General features: G+C 49.7%; 1 protein-coding gene across 1 annotated transcript in view; it reads left to right on the plus strand.

Moving 5' to 3' along the window:
• The window catches only part of MYO1H (myosin IH), a 41,406-nt gene that overhangs the window by 11,864 nt on the left and 15,997 nt on the right, over positions 1-13,545 (plus strand). The window contains 10 exon segments of the mRNA XM_049768194.1: positions 1,212-1,283; positions 1,986-2,105; positions 5,008-5,075; positions 5,533-5,638; positions 6,173-6,253; positions 7,106-7,197; positions 10,779-10,873; positions 11,678-11,724; positions 12,732-12,812; positions 13,411-13,516. Of these exon segments, the coding sequence (XP_049624151.1) occupies positions 1,212-1,283; positions 1,986-2,105; positions 5,008-5,075; positions 5,533-5,638; positions 6,173-6,253; positions 7,106-7,197; positions 10,779-10,873; positions 11,678-11,724; positions 12,732-12,812; positions 13,411-13,516 (868 nt within the window).

Below are 13,545 nucleotides of genomic sequence, written 5' to 3' on the forward strand. Positions count from 1 at the left end.
GGGTGAGGGGTGCAGTGGTCTCTGCGGGTGGGCATCCAGGCTCGGCCTCTCAGCCACTCTGGAGCACGGGGGCAGCCAGGGGGCTTGTGGGTGGAAAATCCTGCTGTGGTCCTTGGTGCATGAAGGCAGCAAGCAGCTAGCACTGCAGGGAGGTCCCCAGACCCCAACAGGAGTAAGTCCTGAGCACACCATGTGTAACCCCTAAATAAATAAATAAATAAATACATACATACATATACATACATAAATACATAAATAAATAAAACACAGGGGCTGGAGTGATAAAACAGAACAGCGGGGAGGGTGTTTATTTTGCATGTGGTCAACCCTGGTTTGATCTCCAGCATGGTCCCCTGTGCCTGCCAGGAGTGATTTCTGAGCACAGAGCCAGGAGTAACCCCTGAGCACCAGTAGGTGTAACCAAAATCAAAACAGGGAGCATTTGCCTTCCACTCAGCCGACCTGGGTATATGGTCCCCTGAGACCACCAGCAATCATTCCTCAACAATTGGGTGTGATTCCTGAGTACAGAGCGAGGAGTAATTCTGTGTGCCACCAGGTTTGGCCCAAAAATTAAAAAAAAAGAAAAGAAAAAGAGGGCTGGAGCAGTGGTGCAAGCTGTACGGTGTTTGCCTTGAACGAACTGACCTAGACAAACTGCAATTTGATCCCCCGGAATCCCATATGGTCCCCCAAGCCAGGAGCCATTTCTGAGCGCAGAGTCAGGATTAACCCCTGAGCGTCACTGGGTATGGCCCAAAAACCAAAAAAAGAAAAGAAAAAAAAAAAGAAAGAAAGAAACTGGGGCCAGAGAGAGCACAGTGGTAGGGCTTTTGCCTTGCACAAAATGGAACCCACGACACACCTGGGTTTGATTCCCAGATCATGTATGGTCCCCTGAGACAACCAGGAGTGATTTCTTAGTGCAGAGCCAATAGTAACCCCTGACTATCTCAGGTGTGACCCAAAAACCAAAAATAAGGGCCGAAGAGATAGCATGGAGGTAAGGTCTTGCATGCAGAAGGATGATGGTTAAAATACCGGCATCCCATATGGTCCCCCGAGCCTGCCAGGAGCGATATCTTAGCATAGAGCCAGGAGTAACTCCTGAGCACAGCCGGGTGTGACCCAAAAAAGCAAAAACAAACACAAAAACAACACACACACCCCAAAAATAAAAGAGGACACTTTGGTCTCCTCCACTCCTGCAGCTCCTCGGGGTGCAGCCATCGATGCTTCTGGAAGCTCTCACCCATAGGAAGATCGAAGCCAAAACAGAGGAGGTGAGACCAGATGGAGGTGATGAAGGGTGACCTGTCCCCTGCGGCTGCAGGTCCGGTGTAATCCAGGCCCTGCCTGATGCTTCTGCCTCAACCTCCCCACCATGCTCACGAATTGCTGTGGCCCCCTCAGCCAGGCTCCCCCCCCCACATGCGGGTTTTCAGACACTCTTCCCTTCACTCCTTCATCTCTCTTGCTTAGCCCCACCCTGCTGAAAACATCTTGGACGGATGATGTCATAGACATTAAATTAAACACCAGTCATGTGTGTTCAGAAACCTTTGGCTGTCACCAGCTATCTGGAGCCTCCATATTCAGAAGGGTTTCTCCGGCTCGAGTGAGAAGCCAGGCCCCGGTTCACTTCACCTTCTTTAATTTCTAGGACCAGAAATGATACCCCTCATCCCACCCTGCCATGGAGCAGATCTGTGGGTCCCTAGGGGATTTTTCACAGTTTAAGGCTCTCTCTTCCCCCCATATTCTCCCCACATCATTGCTTGTCTTGCCAAGCCTGGATCTCCTGGGCCCTGCACATTCTAAAATGTTCTAGAATGTTCTGGAATGTTCTGGACATGCATCTCTGTCCCTGGACACCCTGGACACAGCTTCCTTCTCCAAACCCTCCTTGAGTCTCTTGAGAACTCAGGGCTTCGTGTCCTTGGTTCTATTTGAATTGTCTGTGTTGTTTTCTCTGTCTACCCCAGGTCATCTGCCCACTGACTCTGGAACTCTCTATCTACGCACGCGACGCTCTAGCAAAGGCAGTATATGAACGAACCTTCACATGGCTGGTCAGCAGAATCAACTCCTCCCTCGTTAACAAGGTCTGTCCCCACGAGGTCCCTATGAGCCCCCTGAGGGGAAAGACCCAGGCAGCTCCCCAAGCCAGGAGCCAGCAAGGATGCAAACCCAAGTCTTTTGGCATGTCCCCCTCAAATGTGGGGGACTCTGCATTTGGAGTATGTCAGGCAGCACTTGGGGGTACCCAGGAATTCTTTTTTTTTTTCTTTTTTGTTTTTTCTTTTTTGGGCCACACCCGGCTGTGCTCAGGAGTCACTCCTGGCTATCTGCTCAGAAATAGCTCCTGGCAGGCACGGGGGACCATATGGGACACAGGGATTCAAACCAACCACTTTAGGTCTTGGATCAGCTGCTTGCAAGGCAAACACTTCTGTGCTATCTCTCCAGCCCCTAGGAATTCTTTTTTTTTTTTTTGGGGGGGTGGGTTTTTGGGCCTCACTCGGCGTTGCTCAGGGTTAACTCCTGGCTGTCTGCTCAGAAACAGCTCCTGGCAGGCACGGGGGACCATATGGGACACCGGGATTTGAACCAACCACCTTTGGTCCTGGATCGGCTGCTTGCAAGGCAAACACCGCTGTGCTATCTCTCCGCCCCCCCCCCGGAATTCTTTTTTTTTTTTTTTTTTTTTTGTGGTTTTTGGGTCACACCCGGCAGTGCTCAGACGTTATTCCTGGCTCCAGGCTCAGAAATTGCTCCTGGCAGGCACGGGGGACCATATGGGGCGCCGGGATTCAAACCGATGACCTTCTGCATGAAAGGCAAACGCCTTACCTCCATGCTATCTCTCCAGCCCCCAGGAATTCTTAATAGCAGAGTACTAATAGTTATAGGGAGGAAATACAGCTGCTTTCTTCAAAGATTCCCTCAGGTTACATTTCTTTGACAAATGGGTTTTTTCTCCTGCAGGAAAAAGAGGGGTTAAGGGCCAGAGAGGTAGGACAGGGGTGCAGGCACCTGCCTTGCATGTAACCAACCTGGGTTTGATGGCCAGTATTGCATATAGTTCCCCCAGCCCTGCCAGGAGTAACCCCTGAGCACCCCAGGGATGGCCTCCACCCAAAAGAAATGAAAAGACGGGGCTGGAGAGAGCTTTACCGGCTTGAGAACATTCTCTGCATGCTGGACCCTTGGGTTTGATCCCCAGAACTACGTGTGCCTACAAGCAGAACCAAGATTGTGCCCTGAGCACAGTCCCAGGAGTATTCCTTGAAACATCACTGGGTACTACAGCCCAACCATCATCTCCATCAATAATAATGATAATAATAATAATAATAATAATAATAATAGGGGGCGGAGAGATAGCACGGCAGTAGGGCATTTGCCTCGCACGCAGCTGATCCAGGACGGACAGTGGTTCGAATCCTGGCGTTCCGTAGGTCCCTGGAGCTGTCAGGATTGATTTCTTTCTTTTTTTTTTTTTTTGGTTTTGGGACCACACCGGCGGTGCTCAGGGGTTACTCCTGGCTGTCTGCTCAGAAATAGCTCCTGGCAGGCACGGGGGACCATATGGGACACCGGGATTCAAACCAACCACCTTTGGTCCTGGATCAGCTGCTTGCAAGGCAAACACCACTGTGCTATCTCTCCGGGCCCCAGGATCGATTTCTGAGTGCAGAGCCAGGAGTAACTCCTGAGAGCCACCGGGTGTGACCCAAACACCAAAATAATAAAATAATAACTTTGTGGGAGTAAAGACAGGTTTCATTTTTGGAGTGTCTAAGAAAGGGAGTGGCAAAGTAATAGCACAGCAGGGAGGGTGTTTGAATTGCACGTGGTCAACCTTGAAATGATCCTCAGCATCCAACACCCTCCCCCAAACCTTCAAGGAGTGTTTTCAGAGCCAGAGTGAACGCTGACAGCCGCCAGTTGTGGCCCAAAAACAAAAAGGGGGCTGGAGCCATAGCTCAACAAGCAGGGCATTTGCCTTGCTCTCAGCCGGCCTGGGTTTGATCCCTGGCATCCCATATGGTCCCCTGAGACCATCAGCAATCAGGAGTGATTCCTGAGTGCAGAGCCGGAAATAATGCTGAGTGCCGGTGCATGCAGCCCAAAAATGAGTGAAAGAGAGTGGGGAGAGAGAGAAGACAGAGGGGGGAAGAGAGAGACTTCTTTAAAGGTGAAGGGAGCCCTGGTCCACAGCCCAGCATAAAAATATGGGAGTTCACATTCAGGAGGGGAGGAGGCACATCACATGCCATGCAGGGATCAGGTATGTTCAAACATTCAGGGAGTATCTGTGTGTAGTCATAATTCTTCAGAAGGGAATTTACAGCTGTTAGAAGTGAGCAAATGTGGTGGGAGGAACCCAGGAGAGGCGAGTGTGGAGGAGCCCAGGACGGGCAGTTGTAGGGGACGAGTCTGCGGCCTCAGTCCACTCCACACTGTCTGTAGAATGTTGAAGGAGCCTTGGTGGGAAAAAGCTGACTCTCCACCCACTAGCTTGTCCGAGAGCCTAGATCATACACTTGTGTTTTGTGGGTGGTAGTGGGGCTCACCTAGTGACGCTCACTCAAAGCTCACTCCTGGCTCTGCTCAGGAATCACTCCTGGTCTTGCACGGGGATCATACGGGATGTCGGGGATCAAATCTGGCTTGACCATATGCCAGGCAAGGGCCATCCCCACTGTGATGTCGCTCCAGCCCTCTGGATCCTCCGCCTGGAAGGGATTGCGGATGTCCTGATCTCTCCTGAAGCACGTCTCTGGGCTTGTTTATTGGCTTTGTTCTCTTTTAGGGGGGCTGTGGGCTGGGGTGACCAGGGAGGTGAGCACAAACGTGGACTCTGGAAGGAACTCTGGCTTCTTTAGAAACGCTGCCCACCCCAGAAGTGTAGCTCTGTGGGAGGGACAGGAGCCTGGAGCTCTGGCTCTGTGGCCCAGCTGTGCAGCCAGCCGCTGCTAAGAGCCGGTGTCACCCGTCTAGGATTTCACACAGAAGACGGTGATCGGGCTGGTGGACATCTATGGGTTCGAGGTCTTTGACAAGAACGGGTGAGTCTGGCCTGGCCCAGTGCGACTTCGTTCCCAGCGGGAGTTGCGGCCTCTCCCAATCACTTGGATCCACGTTTCCGTCCCCAGAAATGTTCAGACTGTTACCACCCCTGGTTTCTAGACATTTCTAGAAGTGGAACAGCCACAAAGCAGGTGATTTTTTTTTTTCATTGAACTCTTGTCGCCTCTGGAGTAAGCTCACTGGACTCATCAAAGCCATTGTTTTTAGTCCATACAATGGATAAAAATTGATCTTGTTGGTGGAGGATGGAAACAGGTTAAGACGTTGGCTTTGAAGGCAGCCGACTCAGTTTCAATCCCCGGCACTTCCTATGGTCTCCCTGAGCGGTGCCAGGAGGGATCCAGGGCACAACCGGCTGTGATCCCAAACCCAACCCAAGCCAACCTGAAACTTCAGGTCCCTGGGAGCTCTTGGGTCAGTCTTGCGCATCCGTAGGTTCGAGCAGTTCTGCATCAATTACTGCAACGAGAAGCTGCAGCAGCTGCTGATCGAGAGGACGCTGAAGGCCGAGCAGACAGAGTATGAGCTGGAAGGGATCCAGGTGAGTGACAGGGATCTGGTGATCAGTTAGGGATCCAGTGAGCAGACATGGGTTCGGTGAACAAAAAGGGATCTGGTGAACAAGCAGGATCCAGTGAGCAGACAGTGATCCAGCAAACAAACAGGGATCTAATGAGCAGACAGGGATTCGGTGAACAGACAGAGATCCACTCAGCATACAGAGATCTGGTGAGCAAACAAGATCCAGGTGATCCCTGTCTCTGCTTGATTTCATCAGTTCATGAAAAACACTTATGGCGACCCGTCAGGGCAGTAGAGATATTTTCCCAGATCTGCCTGAGTCAGAGCTAATCATGTCTCCTCTGCTTATTTCCTAGTGGATCATATTTCTATCATGTTGGTCATAAAATTCCTTGGATCTTGTTTCTGCAATTTGGTTATAGAGTTCATATTCCCCCCTCTAAAGTTTATATTTTGCTTGGAAAGCTGTTTGTTTTCTCTAAAAACACATTTAGGAAATCCATTCCCTGCTCCGCTAAAGCCTTCTTGAAGAGTTTTCTGTTTGCCATTGTAGTGGGAACCCATTCAGTACTTCAACAACAAAATCATCTGTGACTTGGTGGAAGAGAGACACAAAGGAATCATTTCTATCCTGGTAAGAAAATGAACTTATAGGCTGTTGACAACAAGCAGAACTTTGGTCTAGGCTGGTGATCGAGAGGGAATCCACTGGGTTAAGATGTTCTTCTTAGGGGCTGAAGTGAAAGCACAGTGGGGAGGGCTTTTTGCCTTGCATGCAGCCAACCTGGACTCACTCCTTGGTATTCTATGTGGTCCCTTGAGCTGCCGTGAGTGATTTCTGATTGTGGAGCCAGGAGAAACCTCTGAACACCACTGGGTATGGCCCAAAAACAAAACAAAAAATATTTTCTTTTTTTTTTTTTTTTTGTGGTTTTTGGGTCACACCCAGCAATGCTCAGGGGTTATTCCTGGCTCCAGGCTCAGAAATTGCTCCTGGTAGGCACGGGGGATCATATGGGACACCTGGATTTGAACGGATGACATTCTGCATGAAAGGCAAACGCCTTACCTCCATGCTATCTCTTCGGCCCCAAAATATTTTCTTCTTATTTGGCGAGGGGGGACGGGACCAAGTAGTTCTCCCAAACAACACTCAAGGGTTTTGGAGCCACTTGTGGTGAGTGCACACTGCCAGAAACACAATCACAAAGTGTGTTAGGAAACCTTTGGAGCGATAGCACAATGAAGATATTTGCCTCCAATATGGTAGACCCAGGTTTGATCTCTGACATCCCAAATGGTCCCCTAGGCCACAAGCAGGGTTTCCTGAGCAAAGAGCAATCCCCGAGCACTGCTGGGTGTCACACATGATTAACATTAACACACACACACACACACCATGGAACGATTGCAGCTTGGATGCATTGCTGCTCTGTCCCGGTGCTCTGAGGGGCTCAGGGCCGGGGTCTCTGCTCTTCTTTCGCAGGACGAAGAATGCATTCGTCCTGGCCCTGCCACGGATTTGAGTTTTCTGGAGAAACTGGAAGAAAAAGTGGGCAGACATGCACACTTCCAGACGTATGTGCTTGCTGGGTGCCCCTTTCAGGAAAGTGGGTTCTTGTAGATGTTATTTCTTAGGGTTGTTCACCCCAAGAACCAGCTCCTTCTATGACAGAGGAAGGGAACTACTCTACTCACATTCATGGAACTCAAACTCATCTTCCCAACTCCAAGTTTTCAAATGCTTTTGGGGGCCTGAGAGATAGCACAGCAGTAGGGCTTTTGCCTTGCACACAGCCAACCTGGGATGGACCCGGGTTAAATTCCCAGCATCCCATATGGTCCCCCTGAGCCTGCCAGGAGTGATTTCTTTTTTTTTTTCAGGCCATACCCATTTGATGCTCAGGGGTTACTCCTGGCTAAGCGCTCAGAAATTGTCCCTGGCTTGGGGGACCATATGGGATGCCAGGGGATTGAACCACGGTCGCGATCTTTCCTTGGCTAGCGCTTGCAAGGCAGACACCTTACCTCTAGCGCCACCTCACCGGCCCCCAGGAGTGATTTCTAAGTGCAGAGCCAGGACTAATTCCTGAGTGCTGACAGGTGTGGCCTCAAAAACAAACAAACAAAAAAACCCACAAAAACAAAACAAAAAATTGGGCCAGAGAGATAGCATGGGGGTAAGGCGTTTGCCTTTCATGCAGAAGGTCATTGGTTCAAATCCCAGCATCCCATATGGTCCCCCAAGCCTGCCAGGAGGGATTTCTTTTTTTTTTTTTATTGTAAGAATTTATTCAAGAGACAAAATTGATTAACATATTGAGGTAAACTGTCATAACATAATATAGTAACATAACATAACATATAATTAATATAATAATACATGTAAGTTAAAGAACATATCTAAATAAACACAATTTTTTATCATAATGACTTACATATCTTTCACAGTAGTATTTTAGGTACATATTAATATTGAATCAGGGGAATATCCATCATCCCCAGTGTTGTCCTCCCTTCATCCCTGTTCCCAAGCATATATCCTTTTCTTCCTCCTTTATCCCCCAGAATGCTAGTTTAACTAAAAGCATATATGTTAACACTAATGTAAACCATTTTTTTTTTGCAGTTCCAGATATTTTTACTAGTGGTTTCTTAAAGGTTTAGAGTCAAAGGAGCACTGTATAAACAATGTTAGAGTGGCAATTATTGTTTGCATGAGTCCACCAAAGTATGGGGGTCATGGAAAGGAAAAACTTTTGGCCTAAGTACAAGGAGACCTTACCCCTGAAGTTTCCTGACATAAGACCATTTCTAGGTTCCAGGCAAACTAGTTTGTCCAATCCTGGTCATTGTCTGTAGGGCCCATACAGTTATATTTTTCACAGTCTCTGTTGTTGGTATCCTGTTTCTATATTGAAGGTCCTGGAATCTGTATATCCTACATTGAAGTCAGGATGGTGCAGAGTGGCGTCTAATTTCAACTCAGAATTCAAGGGCAATGCAGAAAGCCCTGTCCAGTATGCAGGTCGTTGTTGTTATTTAAATCTTCTCAGTGTTAAGGGAAGACTCTTTTGAGTAAATCAAGGTCAGAGCAGCAATAGGGTGTTCCCTGAGGATTGCTTCCAGGTGATGTTATAGACAACTTTGGATGTTTTGTAGATGGCTTCCCTGGTTCAGGGGTGACTGGAAAATGCCCAAACCTCTGAGGCCTGTGCTAGGTCATCATGTCAATGTTCAGGGTGTAAGGTTCCATTGCACCACTAGATTTGTGTGTTCCTATCTCTATTAGATAAGAACTTATTTGTATGTATAGTATTTTCCATTTTAATGTGCCCATGCAAACAAGGAATAATGCCACCTGGCGTTATCAGCGCATAAGGGGCCACAGGAACAAGTCCAACAAACCCCGTGACCTGGTTAAAACATAAGCATTAAACTGAGGGACTCTTTCACCAACATTCCTTATTGAACAGTTTGAAAAGAGGAAAAAAAATTAAAAAAATGGGGAAAATAAGCAATCTAACTTAAGACTAGTGGACACAATTGTCACTGTTTAAGAAAATTTGTGTGTTCCCATCTCTATAAGAACGTATTTGTATATAATTTCCCATTTTAATGTGCCTATGCAAAGGAAGAACAGTATCACATGGCAAGATTGGTGCCTATGGGGATGCTAGAACAAGTCCAACAATCCAATTGACTTGGTTCTTATATAAACATTAAATGGAGGGACACTTCTACAAACTTCCTTATTTAACAAATAACAAAGGGAAGGAAAGATGGAGAGGGACTCTTTCACCAAAATACCGTATTGAACAGTTCACAAAGAGGAGAAAAGATAAAGAGTGGGGAAAATAAACAATCTAGCTTAAGACAGTGGACTCAATTGTCACCGTTTATAGAAACTAATCAGAAACCTAGTATGGTAGCAACCACAGTTACACAATGAAAGAAGGAAGAGGCCAAGAGGCCGTTGAGAGTAAACAAGTAGGTATAGAGTACTGGCCTCTTTCCAGCCTGAGAGTCCATTCTCTCATAGTTATTTTGAAAATATATGGTACCCCCACCCGAAATGGTCTTTCCCCAAACTAAAAGTCCATCCTCCCATTTTATTTTAAATATATATGGTACGCCCCCGCATGGTTTTTGAAATGGAGACCAATGAGAAAAAAAAATACCAGTGAATGTCACCACGTAATGTCCCGACATACACCAGTGCTGCATCGGCCCACCATCCACCCCATGTGTCCTCCACTTAGTGTCGGGAAAGAAAGGGGGAAAGCCTGAGGACCACGATTGAGTCCATCTGGGCTGGCAACCAGGGAAGGCCTGGAGTAGGGGAGGAAATAGGGGAATGGCTGGAGGCCTGCCAAGCCTCCCAGCACCCCCTAAGCTAGGAAAAATGCCTACGGTCTGGGGTGTCCCCTAACCACATACCTGGGAAGAGCCGGCCTCCAGGATCAAAGCACCGAAAGCCAGCTGTCTGCCCGGCCCCTGCCTGGAGGGATTTCTGAGCGTAGAGCCAGGAGTGACTCCTGAGTGCTGCCGGGTATGACCCAAAAGTCAAAACAAAACAAAACAAAACAAAACAAAAAATAAATAAATAAATGCTTTTGGATGTGGCATTTTGGACATGCCTGAACAATTTATTATTACTGCTATTATTATTATATTATTGGTTTTGGGTCACACACATTGCTAGATTCAAGAATGTAATAGAAATGTCATTTTCTTCATTTCTCAAGGCCCCTTGTCTCTGGCTTCTCATGAGAAGAAAAAAAATTAAATTATGGGGAGTAGTTTTGTTTTTGGGTCACACCGACAGTGCTCAGGGGTTCCTCCTGGCTCTGTGTTCAGAATCATTCCGGGTGGGTTCGGTGAACCCTGTGGGATGCCGGAGATCAAACCCAGGTCAGCCATGTGCAAGGCGAACGCCCTCCCCGCTGTGCTGTCGTTCCAGCCCCAAGGGGAGTCATTCTTGAGCCACAAACATGGGTCAAAGAGAGCCAGGTTTCCCCACGGGGCCTTCGGTGGTGGCTGAGCTCCCAGAGCCCTTGCTGTATCCTTGGGGGTGCAGTGTGGGCTAGTGCCCACAACAGTTCAGGTCCATCTGTCTCTGTCTCTCTGTCTCTGTCTCCGTCTCTGTCTCACTGTAGCCGGAAGCTGGCAGGTCCCAAGGGCCGGAAGCGGATTGGCTGGCTGGAGTTCCAGCTCCTCCACTATGCAGGCGAGGTCACGTACTGCACTAAAGGTGAGGGGGTCACAGGTCATGGGTCATCAGCCACCAGCAAACAGTGGCCAGTGGGCCTCTCCTCTCCCTGCTGATGGGGAGGTGCCTCCCCCACAAAGACACTTTGCCGAAGAGCTTCTATCTCTCGCCCCTATTGAGATCAAGACTGCTCTGAGTTTGTCTCATTTAAGTCCATGGAAGAGTTTTCTCACCTCCTTAGCCCCCCAAAACAAACCCCTTCATGCAGGGCTGGAGAGATGATGATACAGGGTTTAAGGCATTTGCCTTGCATACAGCTAACCCTGGTTGAATCCTAGCACCACGTATGTTCCCAAGAACACTGCCCCCAAGCACTGATCTGAGAGTCATCCCCAAATATCCCGAGTGGGACCCTCCACACGAGGGAGCCCAATCTCCGGCATCCCATATAGTCCTCCAAGCCTGCCAGGAGCGATTTCTGAGTGCAGAGCCAGATGACCTCTGAGCACCACCAACCCCCTCCCCAAAAAAAAAACCCAACACAACTGATTTGTTAAATGTGATTTCTCATTCCCAGTTACCCTAGTTTCCCATATTCCAAGTTCATCTCTGTCTGTCTCGGGACATTTGCTTCTCGCAGTGGGGAGCAGCCAGGGTCACCCCAATCCTCCTGCATCCAGGAGACGCCCCCTCTGCCTAGCACTGCCCAGTCCTGAACCTCAGCTATGCCAAGCTGTGAGGCCACCAGGTCCAGGAAAGGACCTGGAGAGATCTGTGGGGTCCCCTCACACTCCATGGAAAGGGTCCAGCCACTGGTCCCCAACTGCTCTTGTTCCTGTTCCACAGGCTTCCTGGAAAAGAATAACGACTTGCTTTACCGGCACTTGAAAGAGGCAAGTGGGCCCCCCCACTCTGGGCTGGGAGAGGGCCATGAGAATGCACCCCTCAGCCTCAGCACCCCAACTTGGCAGCCTCCCACTGCGTTGCATGGCGCCCACGTGACATTGGGTGTCTCTCCAGTTTAGGGGTTCACAGGCTGCATCCTGTGGTAGTGACTAAGCCAAAAGCTGAGCACGGAGTTGGTCTTGGAAAGCTGACAGAAGACTCGGGAATGGGGGAGGCTTGAGGTCACGTCCATGGGGGAGACCATGATGGTCCCCCTTCTCCCATGCCCGCTTTGCCCCTTCCTGTAGCTTTCCCTGGGGCTGAGGTTTGCCATTTGTACCAAGTGGGGTTCATGCTTCCCACTTGCTCCTCCATCCAGTGCTCATCTTTGGGGACTGGAGAGTGAGGCCTCTGGGCCTGGGTTCGAGTCTCAGCCCAACACCTTCCTGGGGGGGGCACGTCGACATGAAGAGCCCAGAGCCAGAGAGAGGTGTGTGTGTTCATGAAAGCCATGAGAGCATGTGTGTAAATATGTAACTGTGTGGGAGAACATGTAATGTGTAAATACGTGCTCTGTGAGAATGTGTAAGCACGTAGTTGTCTGAGGGTATGCGTTTGATTAACGTGGCGAGAGTGTTTCGTGGAGGACGTTTGATTGTGTCAATGGTTGCTTGCGTGAGAACATGAATTTATGTGTTCCGTAGTAAGTATGTGCGAGGGTGGTACGTGTGTGTGTGACTGAATGTATGTGTCTGAGTCGTGTGTGACTGTGACTGCGTGTGTGTGTGTGTGTGTGTGTGTGTGTGTGTGTGTGTGAGTGTTGGGACCATCCCAGGAAAACAGCCCCCCGGGGCCAGGCAGTGGAGGTGCCATGTGGACTCTCCCTCCCACCTTGTTCAGTTCCTATGTTTCCCACTTCCTCCTCTTCGAGTGTTTCTGCCGCCAAGGACCCTGGAATACTGCGCACCCCTGAGCTTTCCACGCAGTCCAAGACAGCCCACCTGTCTCTCCCCAGGTGCTGTGCAGGTCCCAGAACCACATCCTCCAGCAGTGCTTCCTGGTGGCCGAGTTAGAGAACCGCCGGCGGCCTCCCACGGTGAAGGTCACCCCCACGGCCCCTGTCTGGTCCCCTTCTTCCCCGCCCATGTCATCCCTCAAACCCGCTGTGCTCAGTGGCTCGGGGCCTGGATGAATGGCCATTGCATGTAGGTGGGCCAGGGGCCAGGCTGAAAGGGAGGACTCAGGGCCGGAGCGAGAGCACAGTGGGGAGGGTGTTTGCCTTGCACACGGCCGACCCGGGTTCGATCCCCGGCATCCTGTAGGGTCTGCCAAGCCTGCCAGGAGTGATTCCTGAGCACAGGGCCAGGAGGAACCATTGAGCACCGCTGGGTGTAGCCCCAAAACAGAACAAAACAAAACAGAAAACGTTAAAGGAAGAACTTGCAAAACTCAGCACCATAATCTGAGTGTCCCATGAAGGTGGCCTGGTTTGGCCATGGGGGACAACAGGCACCCAGGTTTGTCCCGACTCTTGTCACCTGAGCAGATACAGCCTGGGCTTCCCATTCGGTGGCTCTGAAGTTTTGTTTCAACACTGAAGAGAGTTCATACCACACAGGACTTTTGGGGCCTAGAGTCGGGACCCTGGGCCTGATGCCCTCACCCTTTCTCTCCCCCCACCTCTTGCTCTGCAGGTTGGAACCCAGTTTAAGAACAGTCTGAGCAGCCTCCTGGAAATCCTCATCTCCAAGGAGCCTTCGTACATCCGCTGCATCAAGCCCAACGAGAGGAAGGAACCTAGTGAGTGGGGAAACAAGGTCCTGGAGAGG

The sequence above is a fragment of the Suncus etruscus genome, chromosome 2 (assembly GCF_024139225.1).
Source record: "Suncus etruscus isolate mSunEtr1 chromosome 2, mSunEtr1.pri.cur, whole genome shotgun sequence".
Classification (NCBI taxonomy): Eukaryota; Metazoa; Chordata; class Mammalia; order Eulipotyphla; family Soricidae; genus Suncus; species Suncus etruscus.